General features: G+C 46.3%; 1 protein-coding gene across 1 annotated transcript in view; it reads right to left on the bottom strand.

Moving 5' to 3' along the window:
* Positions 1–20460, bottom strand: part of cacng2a (calcium channel, voltage-dependent, gamma subunit 2a) — a 68804-nt gene extending 48344 nt beyond the window's left edge. Inside the window, exon 1 of the mRNA XM_035403042.1 lies at positions 18322–20460. Coding sequence (XP_035258933.1) covers positions 18322–18532 — 211 coding nt within the window. The 5' untranslated portion in view covers positions 18533–20460. The remainder of the gene's footprint in view (positions 1–18321) is intronic.
* Between the last annotated feature and the right edge of the window lie 3249 nt (positions 20461–23709).

Genomic DNA, 23709 nt, shown 5'->3' with positions numbered 1-23709 from the left:
TGGCCACCCCAGAGTCCAGATCTCAGCATCACTGAATGTGCTTGGGATTACTCGGATCAAGAGAGGCAGAAAATACAACCAACTTCTAATACTGAACTTTGGAGCTGTTTAGGAGAAGCATGGAAAAATACCCCTAAAGATATTTTTGAAAAACTCAAAGCAAGTCTCCTGAAGATATGGGAAGCTGTAATAAAGACGAAAGGTGGACACACTGAGCGCTGAAACATGTGATACTGTACATAGTTGTTGAGGTTCTGCACTTAATGGCTGTTTTCCATGGAATGTAATAAAGAAGGAACGGGTGGTATCTGACTTTAGCACAGTATTGTAAGTGACATATTGCTAAATATAAATATAAGTACAAAGATCAAGAAGAAACCATACCTTGACAGTGTTAGAACAAATTCAAGCTTATTTCAATACAATAGTCATTTATCAATGGCAATGTTACAGATGGCCAGGCGTGCCAGCTTGACTAGAGGCTAAAAGAACATTATAACTGCCTAAATACCCCGTCATGTGTAGCCTAATCATAAAGAGAGCATAGGCATCGGCCGTCTGCAGTCTCCTCTGCAGATGAGGTAATGCTTTGTTTGTCACACATACAGAGTGGCAGCATCAGAGCTCACACGTATACCAGCACCAGCTCACACCCCTGGATCTGATTACAGGAGCACTACAGCCATTTCTTACACACACACTTACACACGCACACGTCCATAAGTCTTACTGCCGTACTGGCTCAGGTTGCACTGTTGTATGAGGACAGGATCGATGCAGTCGGAACATTAGCATGGGTAGCGGGGGTGTGTGTGTGTGGCTAAACGGCAGTTGCTAAATTTATCCCAGTCACCAATGGACAAGTTCAAACAGAAGTCATCCGCAGAAATATTTAAAAGAAGTAGGTAAGCTCAGTCCCTTCAGACTGCACGAAATGACAGAGCGCATGAAGCAAGCACGGCACCTGTAAGGGTCCCAGAACGTCACAGCGCAAGTGAGCCCCCCCCCCCCCCCCCCCAGAGATCCATTCCCCTCCCACCTGGGCTCACCTCAGGCTCACCATGCTTGCCCTTAGATCCCGTGAGTCATGACACTGCTGTGCTAGTTTTGTGCCTGTTCACACGTGAGGCACAAAGAGATATGAGCGGAACCAACGGCGATCTTCTGCACAAATCTGATATCATCACAGAGACAGTGCTGTGAAATCGCACTCGAGTGCAGAGACTAGCAAGGCAACACGCGCTCTGCTTCCGCAGTTTGTGTGGAATGTGGCATTAGGATGTGGCAATAGTTTTCCTTTTTTTGCAGTGGAGTGGACTGGCTTCAGTTCTGAAGTGGTTATTTTTTATGCCACTGCCTAACAATTTTAGCAAAACTGTGATTGAACAACCCGTAAAAATGTTGTGAATAAATTAAATTGTATTTTATAAATAAGCATCTAAGCATCCCCCAGGTTATTTGTCTAGGTAAATTCCCCCAACTCCACACCAGCTAATGTATGGTAAAATGAGTCCACCACATATTTGGTGGTGAGGGTGAGATTCACTTCAACAACTTTTCTATTCTAAAGCTTTGGACACATTTGTGTGTGTGTGTATGTGTGTGTGTGCATGTGGAGACACAGGGCAGGATGTGTGTGTGTGTGCATGTGCAGACACAGGGCAGGATGCGTGTGTGTGTGTGTGTGTGTTTATGTGTTTATGTGTGTGTGTGTGTGTGCATGTGCAGACACAGGGCAGGATGCATGTGTGTGTGTGTGTGTGGATGTGCAGACACAGGGCAGGATGCATGTGTGTGTGTGTGTGCGCATGTGCAGACACAAGGCAGGATACGCGTGTCCCCTGAAGTGTGTCAGAGTCCTGATTTGAGAGTGAGAAGGGAAGTCACACTGCTCTGCATTAAATATTGACACGTCTCTAATTGTACAGGGATGACGAACCTGGCGCTTGCGGCCTCTGCTTCCTGAGCTCACAGGAAGGAACCTGGCCGAGGGGGAAGACTGGAGGAAATGGAAACCCTCTGACCTGTTACATCATTCTGCATCATCAGCATCCTAACATTATGCAACCTTTTACTGCATCATCGACATGAAAACGTCATTGCACGTGCTTCATCTGAACCAGCGGCACACACAGCCTTTTCCAGACGTGCCGTGTCAGTATTTGAAGATTACATAATTTTAATCTGGACAAGCTCAACGAATTCTCCTGGTCTGGAAACACAAACCACATTAATCCTCACCTTGGGAAATCACCAGTATTTGCCCAACCGTATGACATCATTAACTGATCTGTATGGATAACAGGCCTGGATGATGCTCTGTACAGATCTTAAACACAGATGTGTACAAAACAATGCAGCTTGTAATTAGCTGGTGCTCTGGGAATTCCTTAGGATTAAATTACACTTGATCAAATTACTGCTTTTACACACTGAGGGCAACGTCAAAGGGAAATCTTGACCCTTTAAATAATAACAGTAATATGTACCCTATTAATACAGCATTAATAGCATAAATTACAGAGTCATCTGCTACATCTTCCTTCTTCAGCTGAAGTGTTGAAGGCATAATGTTCTCTGAATGTTTCTGATGATGACCAGGCGGATGCTGGGAGCTACTGTGGTTGGCTGAGCCACATATCTACAGTATGCACTGTGGCAGCGCAGTCACAGTCCACCAGTCAAAATGACTGCGATGAGGTTTGCCTGCATGTACGTCAGCGCATATAAATACAAATATACAACCAATATACAGTGCAACTCTATATGCTACAAGGACACACACCCATAAACGGTGAAAGAGGAAATTTTATGTGGTCTTTCAGTTTTATTTCAGAGCTGTACGCTTCACATTCTGTTGTGGAGTTTTACAGTGGCCAGGCACACTAGCACTTATGCAAGTCGTTTACAATACAGAATGGAGAAACACTCTTTTGAGTCCGCCATCATCGTTAGTATCGTGCTTATGGAGTGTCCCGGGGCAGTTTGGGTGAAGGTCGGAGGCTGAGTCAGTCAGGTTTAGCAGGTAGACTCCGCCCTCATTGTGTCCTTGCCCAGCCCCCACCCCCTCACCCGCCACTGTGAGCCTCCTCTTATTTTTAAATTATTATTTATCGACCTTTCGCTAACCCTAAAGCCTCACTGAGTTCCGAACTCTCTTTTTAAAGAGAGACCTGGCCAAGGCAGCAGCCAACACAGTGTCGGTATTCACAGTGTCTCTTCACTGACACCACTCTGTTCCCCAACAGTCGAGAGATGTGAACGTGCACACCAAAGTCTTCAGTGTGAAAGTACTTTTAACACTAACAGTGTTAGTACATCTAGTCCCTAGGAGACGCACATAAAATCTATTTTTGGCTTTGTTAAGACAAGCAGTGACCCAAATCTGATTTTTTTTGTGACATATTCAATGTCAAAAAAAGCTTATCTAAGCAGCAAATAATCAAACGGAATCGGTTATTTTCAATTTTGATTTCACATACATATGTGATCCTAAATCCCTGACATAACTGACACCTCTGTGCCTGACCAGTCAAATTATTTTTTTTTTTGCCTCTCAAGTGCTTTTCATCGCACCCCACAGGAGACAGTGTTTTGCTACATTAGCATTTCACCACAGAAATGAGAAACATGCAGCCTGTCCAAACACACAAATCTGATCCGGCCAGCTGTAAGATTACTGTATGGACAGTGGCCCAGAAAGACGGGATTTGAGAAGACGAATGGGGATTCGAGCATTTAGCCTGCTGTCTAAACAAAGCCGGAGAGTTTGGCGAACACTCGGGACTGTGCTACAGGGTCATCTGAGTTGACTGTGAGATTAGGGGTGGGGGGGGGAGGAGGGATTTAGACCTGGCAACACAGTGGCCTGTATATCTCATACCCTCTTTACTGTTCTTCCTAATTTGGAATCTGTCTCTAGCTGCACCCCCCCCAGAAGGAGCCCTGCAGTGGAAGCATGCAGCGCAAATATGGCAGCGCTCACTTAAGCGTTTAATCATAACGAGAGTTTGCGTGAGAGGAATCAAAAGTACTCTGTGAGAGTAAAGTTCATTCTCCGTTGATTTAACACTGAACGTTTTATGACGCGGGCACCCTCCAGGGGCACCAGACGCTCGCAAAGCGTCCACTACAGTATGTTCCACACGGCCGGCCACGCAGTACTAAAGGAGAGCTAGCGCAACTGCACACCTCTGCCACAGTCTACCTGTCAGCGAATATCCCTCGCTGACAGGTAGACCGTGGGTGCCTGGCAACGATTGCGATGACGACCCAAGATACCCTAGTCACTTAAACTGACCCCATCCTTCGTGGAAAGAACTGAGTTGTGCCAGTGAGCATTCCTGCTCATAGCGCACTAGTCACACAGCCCGCCCGAGTGACCTCACATGACCCCGATCGAGCCCTCTCTCCAGCGATACCCCCCCCAGAACTGTGCTGCTTCCTTTCTGCTGAAATCCAAAAAAAAAAAAACTATTTCTGAACTCAGTTAAAAGAATCACATTCTTTTGCCTTCCTAACAGAACATAACCATGATGCAATGCATTATAATGATGAATTAACATTATTTAATAATTAGCATTTTAAATTTAAATTAACATGTTCTTTTTTTTTCTTTTCTCTTTTTTTACACCGTGAGGAGAGTGCTGCGAATATAAAGTGAGATCCCACGTCTTCGCTCTGCGTTTTCCGTTTCCCTTCGTTTAAAAACGTAATTATCCATCATTCCATACTTCACACCATTAAAAGGACATGCTCTGATACCACAGTGCAGTCTGCTGCCGGGCACGACAGCCTCGTTACCATTTTAAAACAAAAACAAACAGATACATCAACGCGGGATAATGGGCTGTCATCTGGCCCAAAACCTCCAAACGAGGGAGGGCTCGGTGGAGGTTTTTCAACTTCCATCGTATTGCACTCTAGGTCTCCCACAGGGAAAGCCCTGTTGATATAGATGCATTACATAACAGGTTATATAATGTTGAAACTCGCTGTTCTCCACAGTTGTGTATTCCACCTACTACAAAACGGCTCTACACTGGGCATCTCTGAGTCACATCAGCACAACAGGCATGGCTAATGTGTGGATGCTACTCCAGCAGCAGAGGAGAATTGAATTTAAAAAGCACATTGTAGGTGCCACATGAACGGCGGTGCGTTGCCGATGCCCGCGGACTGCAGAGTAAGCCGCTGTCCTTTGCCGCAGGTGCACTGACCTGCATCAATTTAGACACTTATCCCGTGGAGTGAACCATAAGTCCTAGAGCTAGTTCATCTCTGTATGAAATACACCCACACGCACCTCACATTCACACGCGCTTCACATTCACACGCACAAACGAGCGCGCACACACCTCACATTCACACGCACAAATGCGCGCACACACACACACACACCTCACATTCACATGCACAAATGCAAGCACACGAGTGCACACACACAGACTCCTGCGAGCGCGCACGTACACACACACGCACACTAACCTCACATTCACATGCAGAAACACATGCGAGCGCGCACACACACAAACGCACACACACACACACACACACACACACACACACACGGCATTCAGTCAGCCGTTCCGTCCGTTTTTAAGCTCGAGTCTCGCTCACAGTACCGTCTCCCTCACCTCACCACACGTCACGCCTATTTCATTAAGTGTCACATCCATTTCTGCACACATGATACTCACTGTAATATTCATTTCATCATGTCACATCCACTTCAGTATTTATAATACTCAATTTCACTCTGTCGTGCTCCATTCATTATGTGTCATATCCAATTCATGGCATGTCACATTCAGAGAGCTGTGACCGCCACCTGTGGGGCCTCCAAAAACCCCTCGCTCACTCAAAAGCCAGTGACGATGGAAAGGGACCCTGCCCTGCCGGCCTGTAGCTGTCCCGCGCTAACACAGACCTCCAGCGCACAGTACCTGTCTGCAGGGGCCCCACCAGGGGTTTTCAGCTCCATAAAACAATCTCACACTGGGCCCCAACGGCCCATGGAATCATCCTAACAACCCCTTCCCCCCCCCCCCCCCCCCCCCCTTCACACACACACACACACACCACCCCTGCCTGCCTCTGCTGCTGATGCTAGCCATTCTAACGAACAGGGAACCAGAGGCGCTCTGAAAACAGCAGAGTGGATGATGTCATTGAGATAAAAAAGAACAGCAGGACCTTGTCAGCACTGCAATGGGGACTGCTTGGGAACACACGGAGAGGACACTGAGTGTAGTGCACCTTTGTGTTTACCCTGCATTAATGCGGGCCCATCCCTTCCTTCATCTCTGCCCTCCCTGTGCCCTGCCGTCCTCCGCCCCGCGCGGCTGGCGTCAGCACCGGCCGCTCGCGGGATTAGGAGGCAGCGCTGTCAGCACCTTCCCCACGGGGCGCTAAGCGCGACCTGCGGAGGCGGGGACATCTCAGCCCCGCCCACACACTCACTCGGCCTGGGACTCCGCCTCCCCAGACCTGCGGAGGCGGGGACATCTCAGCCCCGCCCCCACACTCACTCGGCCTGGGACTCTGCCCTCCCCTGACCTGCGGAGGCGGGGACATCTCAGCCCCGCCCACAATCACTCAGCCTGGCACTCCGCCTCCCGAGACCTGCGGAGGCAGGGACAGCTCAGCCCCGCCCACACTCACTCGGCCTGGGACTCCGCCCTCCCCTGACCTGCGGAGGCGGGGACATCTCAGCCCCGCCCCCACACTCACTCGGCCTGGGACTCTGCCCTCCCCTGACCTGCGGAGGCGGGGACATCTCAGCACCGCCCACAATCACTCGGCCTGGCGCTCCGTGAAAAAACATATGTTCACTACATTATTTAAAAACATAACATTCCAGTCACCCCTGCCCTAACGTCATACTTGCAATAATAAAGTAAACTTACCGGTATATTTACTTATGAGTGAATATCACACCTTTCATATAATCCACATGCAGTACTACTTTTTAAAGGTACACTATTGCCTTGGCCTGGTTGCTTGAGCACAAACATTCCTGTGTATCACTGATAGGTCGCAGCATCATGTAATGCAAATGGTGACTGAAGTGTGACAGATGATATTTCTTTAAAACATAGGCACCAGTTGACAGACAACCATTTTAAACCATGCAAAAGTACACCTGAGATGATTGCAGAGCATATAATTCATAGATTAGCCATGGATTTTTTCTTTGCTTTTTTTCATGTACAATTATGCTAATGACTTTAAATCTTAACTAAAATGAACTCAGAATAATGGTTATTGCCTAACACAACGCCGTAGTCATAATTCGCTCCCCATGGTTAAACGAGGATTTTAATGACAAATTATTCGAGTTCATTGCTGGGGAACGGGTTTTTTGGAGAACGTTCAGAACATTCAGTACAGGTCAAAAAGTCCTTCTGTCTATAAAACCTGAACCTGGGCTCAAAGCCTCCCTGCACATTGATGTTTTCCCCCTCCATGTTTGACAGCTCCAGGAGCTACCTGCGTGCCCCCCCCCCCCCCCCCCCGAGACCCTGCCGTGGCAAGTGGGCTAACTGCTCTGGGATCATGACATTTGTAGCTACATCTCGCTATCGCACCAAGTCACACGGCACTGGTGTATTGGTTTGTTACCTCTATGTGTAGGACAAAGATAGATCATAACTGACCCTTAAAATAAGCGAATGTCATATCCCAATGAGGGCAGAACATTAAAACTTGTGCGATGCTTCGTCTGGTTCCCCGGGCGACAGCGTTGACAAGAGTCCTTTTTTATGCGCGTCCTTTTTAATTTATCGCTTTTATAATCCGACTGTAAAAGCAGCTCCTGTAATAGAGCTTTACCGGAGGATCGAAGTTCAAAGCAAATCAGGCACAGATCAAAACCATCAGCATCATTAATCAGACCGTAAGGTCATTAGTGCGCCATTTACCCAGTCCACAAGGGACACTTCCATGTCCATGCAGGAAGGGAACAATGCTAGACACCCCTGGTGCAGCCTGGCCAATCAGAAGACTCGGCACCATGACCAATCTACACGTAGGCCAGAGAGGCAGTTCCCCAGCGCCGCTGGGACGCGAGAGTAAATGAGAAGTGACACGGAGCACATGGGAGAATTCGGCGCCAGGACAGAGCGGGGCAGGGATTATATATTGGAAGGAGTAGTGGAGTGCAGCGAGCGGATGGCTAGGCCAGTACAGCAGAGTGTAATGATTGGGCAGTAAATCTGCTACAGTGGGAAAAGATTCCGGTCAAATGAAGCATGTCTGTCCTGTGACGGCAGGCTTTATCGTTACTGTAGAAATCACTGAGTTGGCCGCACTGTACGCCAATCATTCCTCCTTCATTTTCAGTACTCATACCTTATGGCTGACACCAAGTCCCTGCCCTTCGCCGGAGTGTGGTTGCCAGGGTCACCCCTGTCCCACATTAACAACACATTCTATGTTACCTGTCCAGAGAGTGGTGCTTTTCCGCAGTTATGAATCTGATTCTGCCTTCACATAGTCTCACTGTATGAGCCATGATCCTCTTAGACTGGCACGGGATTGGCTCTGCTGTTTTTCTGCTGTCCTCTCTCTATCCCAACCCCCCCCCACCCCATCCCCCCCACCCGCGATGCCGCCGGGCCGCCACGTTAACCCTTTCCTCGCCCTCAATCTGCTGTTTCACCCTGCGCTCCCGCCCCGGGCCCTGACGCAGGCCGCCTCTGTCACGTCCCCGGGATCCTGTTCCCAAAGATCCATCCTGTTCCGCTTCAGTAACCCCACGGGGGGGAATGAGCTACCACCCAACACCACGACTGCAGGGCCTCTTATCACCTTACAGTGTCATCGAAAGACAAACCGCCTCATCCTGCAAATGGCCCTCAATCCATCAAATCAGGCCATTTCCCATTGACTTGTTTCCAATGTATATTATATGGGCATATGATGTATATGGGCACTTGTGCATATGATGTATAAACACCTATATACAAAATTTCTGCACTTGACAAGTCACTATTCCTGAACTTGTCTTGACAATAATTATATCTAATCATATCAATTATATCTAAGTTTTGTAATACATTGGTACACAAGCAATGACTTTGTTTTGCAACAAAAAAAAGGTAAGGAATATAATGTACATTTAGCCAATAATTACGTAATTAAGTTAATATTTTGACTTGGATGAGGCTGTTGAGTCAATTTTACCTTAAGTTGGTCCTTTTTCAAGTTGGCACATTTATTATTATTTTGTTTGAGGCCACTTGATCTAAAGAGCTCCTCTCTGGGGATTAATAGCCAATCCAGGGACTTGAGCAGCCATTTTCCTTAATCAAATGCTGCTCTTAAAAGTCTACTCAATTGCACTTTCAACCTTTTAGATTTTCACTGATATTGTATGTATTGTAATTACAGTCTCTTGCCATCTTTAGCACCGAAATTACCGAATTACACTATTATTAAAAAAAACAATGCTGCTACAGAGGATACAATGACCAAGAACAAATTAATAATTGAGCGACTGACAGTTGTATCAGTTCACTTGCATGTGTATGATTTGTTTTAAAAGTTCCACCATGCAAACATTCATATGACCTTCATTAGGGGGCCTTTAAGAGGCAACACTCTCGCCTAAGTATCAACACTCTGGAATACCTCAATACCTTTGTCAAACTGTGTGGCTGGATTGTCGATGTCATACGAATCTGTTTTTTTTCCCCTTTTTAATTTTTGGGATAATGTTTCCTTGTAATCTCATCCAACCAGCTGTGTGTACAGTCAAGTGGTGTCATAATACGGTGTAAAGCCAGATTATGCCTGGGATGTTAGCTCATCTGACCCATACCAGCTGGATAATCCTTATCTGATCTGTGTCCATTAGTAATTCTGCTTCAGTGCTCTGATACAGCTCTGCTATTGCACAGATGGACAGACAGATGGACAGACAGACAAAAAGACACACAGACACAGACAGACACACACACACAGATGTGAATGCACCCACACATGCACACACAACTGTGCAGTGGATAGAACACACGTTTCACACACACGTCATCCTCACTTCATCATCACCATGAACTATTAAAATAAACAGTGAGGGCTCAAACTATTCAGACCTCACATCGCAGTCCGATCCTTCCATTTTTTTAACAAGCAACAACGCAAGCAATAGTAATTACTTCAGTATTAAGATGCATAACGTCTTCCTTTTTATATGCAGAGAGACTCATGAAGAAATAAATCATTCTCCAAAAAACAAAAGCCTATGTGCCACATAAGCGACATCGCCATCCTGCTGCTAACTGACAAATGCATTAAACACCCCACCAGCCCACCCACCAATCACAATCTGGCAGCGAGCGGATCATTTTTAATGCGCAGGAGACAAAACGAGGAGCTGTCGAGCTCTCAGACTCAGGGCTTTTGACAAGTCAGTTTCATTCCATTGATTAATTGATTTGATTTGGATTTCAACCAACCGTCTTTAAATCTCTAAACTAGGAAGAGCAGGCTTAGCATAAACATATACCCCTTTGGTTAGGTTACATACTGTCTGAAAATCTCTTAGTTTCATTCAAATTGGAACATGATGAGCAATGCCACTATCTCGCACAATATCACTGTGCCAGATTAAATGCTAAAACCCATTCCTACCGCAGCTCACGGTGACCAATGAAAGTTTTGAGTTACTCTTAAGAAGCTGATCCCACCGTCCGATAATGAACAATGGTGATTATATGAAACATCACAAATAACACTGCTGTATTTTGTATTATAAATAAAAATTTTTTAAAAAGTCACCATAAATAGGTGCTGGGCTGTGTGATTTTCAAAAGAATCTCAGCAAGCCATCTGAGCAGGCCAAAGACCTCAACAACACATTGTAGTTTGTAGTCTACTCATTGCATATATTTTGCACAGAAACACAATAAAAGCTTTGGTTTGACACATTTCAACAAAAGGAAAGCATTTTAGACTCGCTACTTTACTACACACTTTGCAAAGGGTTGGATCTCTGTTTCATAAAATGTCATCAATGTAGTAAGCAACAGCACATGTAGTTATTCATTATTCATCTCGCCTCATATGCACTTAGATGTGTCTCAGCAATTGAGAAATATTCATGTACACCATTTTTAAAGGAGAACACCCCTCGACACAGGCAAGGAGAGAAAACACCCCTAGTGAACCCGCTCTTACGAGGAACAGTGCCTGTCCCACCAGCCCTAGACTATCATGCCGGAGATTAATGACCCAGATCGCACTACACCTCACCTGGTGTGATCGCACTACACCTGCCCGGCCCGACGTCAGAGGCTGACGTCACGGTCCGTAACTGGGCCACACGCTCCTCCACCGCAGGCCTGAGTAAAGACAGCCAGGGCCTGTGACATCACACCACGGCCTCAAGCGCTTGGCGGCAGCTGATGTTCGAAGGGAGGGCAGAGCCTCCATCGGACGGGGCGCCTATCGCTTAAAGTTCGTCGGCGTCTTTGGGATGTGTGTTGTCACGGCTGCTGGGAGTGGGCGGGACCGCTGGTCGCCGGGGGCGACAGCGAAGGCCGGCCCCCTGGCGCAGCCGTGATGATGGAGTGCAGTCGTGGGAGGTATGGGCGCCGGTGACAGGGCTGTGCAGCCATTCCTTATGATGACATACAGCGCCGTGTCACTGATGCGGAATCCTGTCGCCGAGCCTCTCTGTCTAATGCACACGCTGAAAAACAATCCTGTGAGCTCCACCAGAGCGCCCTGCACCGAGCCCTCAGAGCGGAAGACGGTAGTATTTTCAGTTCAGGGCTGGAAGAAAAGGTGTCAGACTCAAATGAGTGAAACTGTTATTCTCCACACAGCAAAGCGTCCGCCGCAAAAAAAAAAATCAACTCTGAGCACTTTTAACTCTCGCGGAGTACATATTGTACTTATTGAACTCACATAAACACTGCTGGAGTTGATTTAACAATAGGGGCTTTTCTTTCTGTGCAAAAGCGTGGGAGAGTAGAACTAAATCACCATGGTTTCATCCTGTGTAATCATGATATCAGTGATAATAATTACAGTGACTAAGGCGATAAAGAGATTAGCAACCTCGTTCTCCAGTGTCGGGTCCTGGGCCTTTGACCCACAACCCACAACACAAGAACTGTTGAAGATTATTTGCAGAATGATATAAGAACACAACGATCAAAGCGAGAGCAGCCACACAGCCCCACTCATTTACCTGTAATCTTGAGTGAACTCATCTCTGTCGAGCATGGCACTGAGTGATTCTAGCCACAGTCTTTATCTCCATTACAAATCAGCTCAAATTATTCCATGCATTTATAATATCTGTGTGATATGAGGAAGGCACAACATTGCATTTCACTTCCTAAAAAGAATAAAATAAAATAAAATAAAATAGCCAAGCCAACACAATGCAGACCATGACACGCAACATCTACAAATTATAACAGCAGTGCAATGTCAGTTAATTAACTGTTTGAATATACATTTTTTAAATATTTGCTGACAGCATGCTGATGAGCTCAGTGTTAAAGGTACACATGTCCGTTACCCACACAAGCTCTCTGCTCAGTTAGAGTATGTAGATACATGTTCAATTTCTCTTCCAAGGCAAATGGCTTTCAGTATTTTCACAGGAGAATCCTTTATCGGATCTGGCACCCTACTGAAATTTTACCCCACGCTGACGTCTCATTCGCAAGGCTTGTACTCTGACTTGCACGCAGCAAGAGCAGCCCGTCATGCTGACTTGAGCGTTGCAACAGCATTTCCAGTCTCAGAAACTACAGAAAGTGGATTCATTCACTATTTTGCTGTGATTGCTTGCATCTGTACAGCACATTTTCCAAACCAAATCATAGGTTCCTATAGGGATCCAACAAACGAGGCATCTGACAAGAGCAACAACCTCTCATCCAAAACTATCACCAGATAAAAAGACAGTGGTCACATGGTTGTGGTTTATGACCAAGAGAGGTTGGTGGATTCCAGTTGCGGGAGGTTGCGATGCTTTGGATAATTTGGGGTGCAAACCCAGCCCCCGTCCTCCAGGTTAAAGACAGCCCAGGAAAGCTGAGGGGGTGTGACGGGGTAACAGACTGCACTGATCAGAGAGCTACAGTCAGTGAGCTGGCTGTAATAAGCTGAGCAAAGATTTATCTACGTGTTCTAAAGGTCAGGGAAGCGAGCAGGAGATACTATTGAGGGAAAGCACTGCACCCCCTACTATACACACAAATATATACACACATACACACTGTACACACACACACACACACACACACACTGCCCTATGTATTGAACTCACAGGTCAGATCGTCTTTGGCAGTGTGGCTTTCTGCCAGGCCAGGGCACAGAGTGGTGCTGGCAGCGTGTGGTGGTGGGGGGGGGGGGGGGAGGTTCCAGTTCCAGTGGCACGATGTGCTGTGCCCTTGAGCCGGGTCCTCTGCCTCAATCACCACACAATAAATGTGTGAACCCAATGTGCACCGTTCTCTTTCACTTCCTATAAGTAACAAACTTGGGGATTTTGCTGTTGCCCTCCTTTGCATTTGGCATAGCTGCTGACCTCTGTCAAGGACACTTTTCAGTAAAAGTGCTTATTTTTGCAGACCCATTCACTCTACGTTCACCATTATTTTCCTTAATGCTTCCTCTCAGTTGGAGTTCAGCATTGTCGATATGACAGAAAGAGCGCTCATGGAGACCTGCTGTAAGAGTGACGTGTGCAGGGATTCAATCCCCAGCATGTCATGCGTGTTTATGTCACACGGGGGGAGTGTTCTGACATAATAATTACTTAAGCATGAGGGACGTTGCGTAAGGCTGGATACTGTCCTCAGAATGCTGACTCCAGTGAATCCGTGAGCCCGTTGGTGCAAACACGTGACAGAACGCCGGGCGGACGGGGAGGGAACAGTGTGACCGCCACAAGGGGCCAGACACTGCGCAGAGCCTGCTTAGCAATGTGAGTTACCTCACAGAGGTCACAGGGGGTCACTGCAGGGTCAAAGGGCAACAGGAAGAGGAAGATGGGAAATGAAAAAACCTCCCTTCTGTGACTCACTATGTAAACATACAGTATACTGAAGAGTTGCCCTAATGCAATGCTACATTACACCACAACACACTATACAACACCACAACATTCTATACTACACTACAGTGCACTACAGAGCACTGCAACACACTATAGAGCACCACAACCCTCTATACTACACTACAACACACTATGCAGCACCACAACTCTCTATCCTGCACAACAACACACTATACATCACCAGAACTCTCTATCCTGCACTACAACACACTATACAGCCAGGCCATGTCACCCCATGGCACACCGGCACCGCACAGCCAGGCCATGTCACCCCATGGCACACCAGCACCGCACTGCAAAATGCCATAACGCACCGCTCCACGAAACACGGCACATCACACCACTGCACTTATCAACAACGCCAATGCGCCGAGCACAGGCCCCGTATCGCGCAACAGCCTCAAACACGGGCTCTGAAGCCCCACCGCGCCCCCCCCCCCCCCCACGGCGGTCAGGCACCGCGTGAGAAACGAACCGGGCTCACAGACGTGACCGCTGGCCCGGCCGGCTGCGGGGCACGCGCTGGCATCTGGAGCCCGCCGGAGGGAAGCGTCCTCTCCACCGCGGCCGAATCCGGCGCGGAGAACGGCATTTGTCACCCTGAAGGTCCCCCCCCCCCCGTACGAATTCCGCTCATTAAAAAGACATGAATGAGCCTCCCTCTTCACATTTATTATTGGCACATTTCCACAGCAGGAAGTCGTTTAAATTGGCAGCTGAATGAGTTTGACCTTGAGCCTCCACGCAGGAAAAAAACGCGGCTCCTTCAGAGCGGGCTTTAACGGAGACCCGACGGCCTGTTTGTGAATCCCGGCTCTGCGATGCGGCGCTCGCCGCACGTCGGTTCGCTTTCGGCTTCAAACGAAGACGCTTCCGACGTAAACGAAAAGCGCTGGCAGCGGGTAACAAAAGAACCGCTGGACTCGGGGCCTGCGATTTGGCATCGACAAGCGGGTCAGATTTTCATCGGATCGGAGCCTCTGCGTCTGCCAATGACATAATGACCCTGGAACACGGGGTAAACAAAAACAGCACCCCAAGGGGGCACCGTGGCTGTCCACGAACCAGGCTGCCTGTCCCAGAGAAAATCTCCACAGCAGAAACGATTACCCCAAAACCGCACACTCAAAAGCTGAGCAAACGTCTGATCGTGCAAATTCACGAGTACTGTGTGTGTGTGGCTTTACCACGTTTTAAATGCAAACACGTGTGTGGTGGGATGCATTACTAACTTACCACGTACGGACAGCGTTAATAAGTTGATGTTTGCTTTCTGCTCCTCAATAGTACATTGGGTAGACAAAAATGTTTTCAGATTGCTACGTTCTTTTTAATCTATTGCATGGATTGCTGCTGACTGCATTGACTGATTGAATATGAGATACGTTTCCAAAGTCAAACTAAACAGCCATGCAACGTAGTGCAGTTCAGTGTCTTCAGCTCAGTGTAATCAAGGCTGTTTCCACACCACCATTTTGGGTAAATGATATTCATGGTGCTCCCCCCCTCCTATCACAAGGGTAATACACCTTTTGTGTAAAAAAAATATTTTTTTTTAATGTAACTGGCTGTTTGAGTGAAATTAAGCGGCGTGTATTTTAACTCAGGCTGAAAGCTGCTCGGAAAGCGGCTTCAGTGTGGCATCGGACGATCAAACGTTTAATCGTTTTACAATATTCTTTTCCTCATTGAAATTCAAACATTTTCTCAAAAGGCCAAAACTATAAAAGATGCAACGCTCTAAAACATTAATAATGTGACAAATGTCTGCAGGATTAACAACCATGCACCTTCAGTGGGAGAGATCTGTCAAGATAGCAGAGTATAAATTATGTATATTCCCCAAAGCCAACCTTAGGCAAAATGTAATTTCTGCAGTTGTTTCCATACCTTGGGTTCTTTAATGTAGGGCAGTATTCTGTGCTAAGGCACATGGTATCTCCTCCAGCTTCAGTTTGTCCATGTGCGAACCGATGAGCATCCACCTGCCATTTGATCTGTCTTCACACTACAGAATATAGATCAAACTCGTGGCTTTAAGACACTGTATCATAATGCAAGCCCGCTGAGGAAATATTCATAGAAATTCCCTGGTCGGCAGCCACGTGAAGGCCCTGGTTAAAAGAGTAGTGTTTTTGCAGGTGGAGCACTGCATGTACAACTTTCAGCAAGGTATCTTTCTTAATGCTCCTCAGTTTCAGCAAATAATCTATAAAATATAAAATCTATTTTAAAAAAAAAAAGAAGAATACAGGTCACTTTAAGGGAGGGAATGCATCTCTCTATTCAATATAGCTCTAAAAAAATGTAACAGCACAAATTTTACTGCAGCAGGGCTACAGCGAGCTGTGGTTTTTTTGAAGGGGTGAAGAGCATTCTTGAAGGGGTCTGGGTACTCCACAAAGCTACTGAATCATCGCACTGGCAAAAAGGCCTGATCTCTTTGTGAGGTAAAAAGTAGAACTTTGCTAAATTCTTCTTAACTGTCATGCACAGGTAATCCATTTTCATATCTGCAATTTCAGGGATCAAAGCCACATGATTTGCTAAGAAAGGAGTTTGATAGTAGAGCTGAATGGCTAAGACCTTTTACATTCGACTGGAAACCCCACACAGAGTTTCCCCACACAAATTCATTTGAATGTAACAGCATTCTGTCAGACCAAACCAGATTGTGAAGTTTGAGTTTGAAGGCAAACTCAAAATCGCATCAAACTCCATAGAAGTATGGAAAAATTGCCTTGATATAATTTGAATGAAGCCATCCCTCCTCCCCCCCCCTCCCGCCCTTCACATGAGTTTATTATTGGATCCACACTTGTGAACTAAGTAAGCGTACAAACATGCATTGGTAATAAGCTGAGCAGTGAAGCTACCGAGAGACTTCAGCGTAACCTGCATGGTGGACCTCAAAGGCAAATCTGATCCGCAGCCTTATGCAGGGGCCTGGTGAAGCACAGGCATCCAACCTGACTGTGTTGTCCTTGTATGACACCGAGTGGAACATGCTGTGGCGTTCACAGTTGGAGACAAAGACTTTCATGCCGCTCATCCTCACCACACACATAGACAGACACCACAGACAGACACACACACACACACACGCACGCGCACACTCGTGCACGCTAGTGCACGCGCACACACACACACACATACACACGCACAATCACACACACACACACACACACACACACATACACACACATACACACCTGCAGTCTGAAGCAGCCTCTGATTTTGACATTAGTATCTTCAGTCAAATTAAAACAACATTCCTGTGTGCACGTGAGTTTGGGGCTAGGGGTAGGGTTATGGAGGGATGGGGAGAATGTGGGGTACATCTGAGATTATGCACGGGGATCCAAAACCCCGAAAAACAAACAAACACACACACACACCTGGCAAATCATTACTCCAAAACCAATTCTCAAGCTGCCATCGATTTTGTTCTGAGCAAAAGAATGGGCTTTTGTTTCAGCGCTTTGAACAGGTCCGTGTATGTCATCGCTTCAACCATCTCCGTTCCCCGGTATTCCTTCCTGCCACTTACATCTACTTCTCGGGCCAAAGACTAATGAAGATGAACCTGTGACCTCCTGTGGTTCTGCAGCTCTGGATATAAATCAAGTTAAATACAGCAGCAATCACTTACACAGCCATGTTTCCCAATGCATCTTAAAACCGTGCAGCATTGTTCATACACGGCAGTTCTACTAATTTCACTTCCACCAAAGTGGACAAACATGGCCCACATAAAGTCAATATTATCTACGCACATCAGCTTAAAATAAAGTTGATTGCAGTGCACCTCACATGTGTTCAATTCAACATAATTGCCACAGCTTCTAGGGGTGTAGACATTTCTTAAATGCATAGACTGAACTTCAGTCACATTTTACACAATGATATTTGCAAGCTTGTATAAAATGTATGACCACTGTTAAAATGCACAAAGTTGCAAAAAAAAAAAAAAACAACCTTAGGGCTCTTACTGGTTTATTCACTGCTGTCATAACAAACATGGAATAAGCCAAATACAAGAGGAAAGTCCTACAAAGATTAAAAGGAAATTGGTCATTTCTGAAAGGAGGTAATTATTTTCTTTTTTCTCTCTGTAGGCACCCGACACAGCTGCCACAGTTGAAACTGGATGTACCCACAATGCATTGCAACATAGGCAAGGAACTTCTGTGGGGAATCTGACGCCCTGTAAGTAACGGCAAACATCTGCCACTTACCTTCCAAGCAGCACGTCCTCCACAGTCCCGAGTGGGTCATGACCTCCTCGTTCTTCTTGCTGGTCTCGTTCTCGTTGACCATCTTGATCTTGCATACGCCACGTGAGTAAAGCCAGTAGTCCGTGCCCACTGCTATAGTCATGAGACTGAAGGCGGCGAAGGCGCCGACAGTGGTCAATAACATCTGAACTCCGCGGTCAAACAGACCCATGTTTCCGCATTCTATGAAAGGGGGACCCCCTTTCCTCTTGACGTACAGGAAATAAATATTTGTAAATTTACGGGACCAAACCTAGCCAGAAATGGGGTGTCTTCGATTATAGAAAAGGCAGGGGAGGCGTCGTGGTAGGAATCTTATGATTGTTATATTTATAATGACAGAAGAAGAGAGAAATATGGAGCTGTAATAGGTCAGGTTAAGGTGAAAGCATTGGGCAGCTAGAGTTTAGCCTTTTGAACAGTTTTTGAAGAGTAGCCTAAATGTTACTGAAAGCAAACGACATTGGAGTCGCCAAACTGGGCGGTTAAGAAATACCACTTATATTTTACAACTGCTCGTCTCGTAATGGCGACAAACCACCAATTCCAAGAGACAGCAATTCAGCGGAGTGTTTAAGTCAGTTTAGCTGCTAAAGAAAAAAACGCAAATACATTTTTAACGCTGATATATCTCTTCGGAAATTCACTGTGGATGAATGATTATGGGTTTGTAAACGGAATATTCGTAGGAATAAAGCAATTTGTTCGGTCGCACTTGTAAAAAGCAAATTAGCACGTGTCTCTCTCCAAAGCCAACTTGTATGTTGATGTGTTCAGCCTGGCATGTGTGTACAGTACATTAGTACGGCTCTGAGTTAAGCGTTTAATTCAAAGGGCGGTGAGGGTGGAGGTGTGAGGTTAGAGCAATGGCAGGCTTGTATGCACCACGGTTTTAACAAGCACGTCAATAAACAATTTTAAGGAACGCAGGCTAATTAAGGATATTAGTTGTTTGTGTGTCTAAAGGCTACTTCTAATTTTTTTTCCAACGCGCGTTATAGCCTGACTATAGACTGCCTATAGATCTGTCTACCTTGCTTGGTATCTGTCTACAGTATGTAGCCTATATATGCACACACATTTAACTGCCTATTATTAACGGGGGAAACGGGGAGAAGCAGGGACGGGAAAAGAAGGGTCGGGATAAATGTAACAAAATAAAGAACCAACTACACAGATAAATTAATGCAAATAGGCTACGTCCCCCGGATCAATTATAAACGAATAAATACATAATCAAGGGGCTAACATAAATTTAACAAACAAAATCAATGGCGGGATGAAGCAATCAACCCCCGTAAATAAATAAGCAAACAACAGATAAAATGAAGTCGTAAAAATAAAATAACAACCGCTAGATTTCCTTTTTTCTAAAATTCTGATCTCCAGTTTCCATATGTAGCTCCTAGCTCGTAGAAGGTTTCCACAGGAAATATGAATCTACTGTCAGGAGAGGTACCGACGACGATCCGGGGAGAGCGGGGTTCATCCACCAAGGCAAACCGACCATTACTCGGCATACAGCCGGGTAGAAGAAGAGGACGAGGCGGGGGCGCCGCCGGAACCGCTCCACGCCTGTAGTATTGCTGTAGCTGCAGCTCGGGTATCCAAATCCGCGGCTGTTGTATCACACCCAAAACCGGAACCAGAGCCAACCCGCTTGCATAGCCCTTGCGCCATGTAAAATAAAAAAAATGGTGCCAAATGAATTATAAAGAAAAGGGAAATATATTTTTTTAATGAAACAAAACACGGCAGCAATCCTTATTTTATGCCTCCCGTTTTTCTTGAACGTTCAGATAGAAGTGGAGAGATGGGGAGGGTGGGAGGCTGAAGGAAAAAAAAAAGACACAGCCAGAAGAAAAGATCCACGGTACACCACGCCACACCGACACCACACAGCCCGAGAGCAGTCAAGGGGGGAACAGATTGGAGCCAGTGTATTGGGGTTGTCAGTGTCAGCGCTGCACATTTGATTTCTCCGTCTTTATCTCGGGTGATGGCTCTTCTCATGCGTGTCTGCGCAAATTCCCCTCGTTTATTTTTAAGATTTCTTTTTTTTTCCACACCAATTGAGCGCCGCGCTTCACTCTTCGTCGAGCCCTTGTTGCTGGAAAGATATTAAAGATTTTAATTCTTTCGGGGGAGGGGGCGCGGGGGGGTGGGGGTGTTGTGTACATGTGTGTGTGTGAAAAGAAGGGGGTGGGATTACTGAGAACTGACAGAGGGGTGAGAGAGGCAGCTATTTATTTATATATTTTTGGGGACCGTTATGATGATCATCGCCCTCTCTAACATTCAACATTTTTCCATTCTTCTGCAGTTGACATACACGCGTTGAATTGCTTAGCACATTCCCACTGGATATGCCTTTGAGATGACTTGTATGTTCTTATTTACGCGTTTATATTTCGATCCGCTTTCTTAGGTTCAATTGTTTACTTGATTTTTAATTATTCGTCAATCAACCCTCGGTCGGTCAACTTTTACGTAACATTGAACAACTGCTGTCATAAAGTTAAATATATTCTCTTTCGATTAAGTGACCATTTTAATAACTATGTGGAAAATTACATTTGCATTTTTATGAAAATGTAGTAGTGACATGCTGACACTGGCTGTTCGTGAAAACTATCTTTTTGCGTTTAGGAATTCCCGCCTTTCACTTTTACACATACCTAATGTAGGATATTTGTCCTCACTACTTTGCTGAACTTTGAGGACTACTTAATTTGCGAAAGGTGAAAACCGGGCATGTCGGCGTCCGGAAAAGCGAGAGAACGGACCCAGCTTCTTTGGCACTGTCCGTCCTTGTACACAATACCCTGTGCTGTGGTTCTGAAACGGACAGCTCCTCGCCGCTCTTCATTCTTGTGCCATGTCTCCCTCTTGCTTCAGCGCTACGCATTTACAACTTGTGTCCCAGCGGCTTTATGGTAAAATTAAACTGGGGTGGTGGGCTCGTTATCGCCTCTATAGGCATTTGTTATCTCCTTTCGCCCATCCTTCACCGTGTTTTTTCTCAACGTATCATTCCCAGTTGGGTCAGGAAGGGTTTGCTTCTGTCTGAAGAAAATGCTTCAGAAACAGAGTGCAGATATTGAAACGAAATCAGTGACGGTTTTAATCATTTCTGAGGCACCCTTTTAATTTATTTTAATATTTAAGTGAGTGTTTAGACATATAATTAAGCGCAATGCAATTGCTTTATATAATTTATGCCATGAATACGGCATATGGTTAAAGCCGTCCTGAACTATTCCAGCCAAAACTGTATCACGTAAGGAAATTACTGTTTTTTGGACGCTATCGTCAAGGCGTCTTCACATTCAAGCTGGGGTTAGTTTATGAGATTGCATTGATTAAAGAAAAAAAAAATTCAACGTTGTGACGTCACAACTGATGCATGTGCCTAGTTTTTACATTTGACCTCAGAAGTCCTCCCATCATGGAGTCTTTGTTGAGAGTGTCTGCTCACCTCCTCACAACACTGGAACAAGTTTTAAGATCTTAGCAAAATGTAAGCCCCCCTTGAACATTTGGTATCTGAGACTAGTCTTGATGCCAGAGGTATGTGTGCCTCTTTGTGAGGTTGTGGGCAGCCATTATCATAAGAGTATGTGGTATCCTGTGTGTGTGTGTGTGTGTGAAAGAGAGAGTGAGAGAGAGAGAGAGAACCAGCATGCATAAAAGAGTCCTGAGCAGGGAGTGAGAGATTAGCCTTTTCCCAATACTGCCCTCCTGCTCTGGAGTAGAGGACATGCTTAACATTCAGGTCTGCTCGTGCTCTCTCTCAGCCAGTCAGTGATACAGAGCACCGATACATTACCTTCTGATGCAGAGAGGGGAGGGGGTGGGGGGTTAGGGAATGAGCTATGAATTTGTAAAGTTCTGAAGAGAGTCCATACTCTATGATGCAATAGTGCAGTATAAATGTTCCAGTACCTATGGGCGTATTGTTTTAATTATTTCATCATGCACAATTTTAAAGTAACTACAGGCAGTATACTCATAAAAGTGAATTAATGCAATGTCAATTTCAATATCAAAACTCAGAAACTCCTGAGTTGTGCAACTGCTGTATGATAATAATGTGGTTGTGCATAATTTATTTGTATATGTACTCTCTCTAACCCTTCCCCCTCTCTCTCTCCCTCTCTCTCTCTCACACACACACAAACTAACAGAATCACAAAACACACATGCTCACACACACACACCCACATGCACATGCATGCACACACAAATGCATGCATGCATGCACACACACACACACACACACACACACACGCAAGCATGCACGCACGCACAAATGCATGCATGCACACACACACACACACACACACACTCACCACACATCATCCTATCTACTGAACTCACAGGTCAGATCCTCTGTGATGTACTGTTCTTGTGCAGCCGTCCAGACCCCTCCCACAGTCACACGGAGCACTGCAGCATGTGGCAGCGAGCTGCGATCGCCCCCCCAGTCAGGCCCCGTCGGCCAACACTGCATTTTATCCGTGGGCTCCACCGTTTACCCAGAGCCGAGTGGAGCATGCCTTTGGCCCGAGTACCGCAGCTTCAGGGGTCGAAACGAGCAAACTCACCGCAGGCTTCGGCCACCCGACACGTCCAGGGATCACAACTGGGCGGTGTGGATGATAAAGTTCCTGGGAGACCCTCTGACTGTGTGGAGACCCTTTAACTTTAAAACCACCCCCCCTGGGGATTACGTTACGATTATGGCCATGTCGTTCCACCGCTGTTTCAGCGGGGACACAGTGTGCTGCAGTAACGGTTATGTCACTCTTCCCTTATATGAGGCTTGAAAATGCTTACTGCATGTTAATGCACATCACATTTTTGCTAGTGACATTGTCACTCTGTTATTCTGGCACGATACAAAGAATGTTCTGCTGAGGGACAAGCCAGCATGCATCCTCCAGACATCGATCCCATCCCAGCACTCTGAAGCGTGGCACCCCCCCGCCCTGCCTATTTTCCGTTCCTTTCTTCGATCCCTTCTTCCCTCATCAGAGAGCTTAAACTTTTCCCTCCGTTGTCCTGATGAGCCCCATAGACTGGCCGTGCCGATGCTAACGGTAAACGGAAGCTCCACATGGCGGGGTGTAATTATCCATAGATTCACCCGGGGCTCGAGGGCTCCACCCCGCTCGGGACTCCCCAACTCGTGGCAAGAGCACAGCTGATTGGGTGCCTGCAGCCTGCATGCGTCCGCCGCGCATAAACTGCTGTACGCCAGCAGTGACTGCGCAGCTCGGTGGAAGGACTGCGGAGTTGTCGTTAATAGTCCATAGCAGTGGCTAGCAGCATATGAAAGGTCTTCCT

This window comes from Anguilla anguilla, chromosome 2, assembly GCF_013347855.1.
Source record: "Anguilla anguilla isolate fAngAng1 chromosome 2, fAngAng1.pri, whole genome shotgun sequence".
NCBI lineage: Eukaryota > Metazoa > Chordata > Actinopteri > Anguilliformes > Anguillidae > Anguilla > Anguilla anguilla.
The sequence above is the reverse complement of the archived record's forward strand: the minus strand, read 5'-3'. Positions and strand labels throughout refer to the sequence as shown.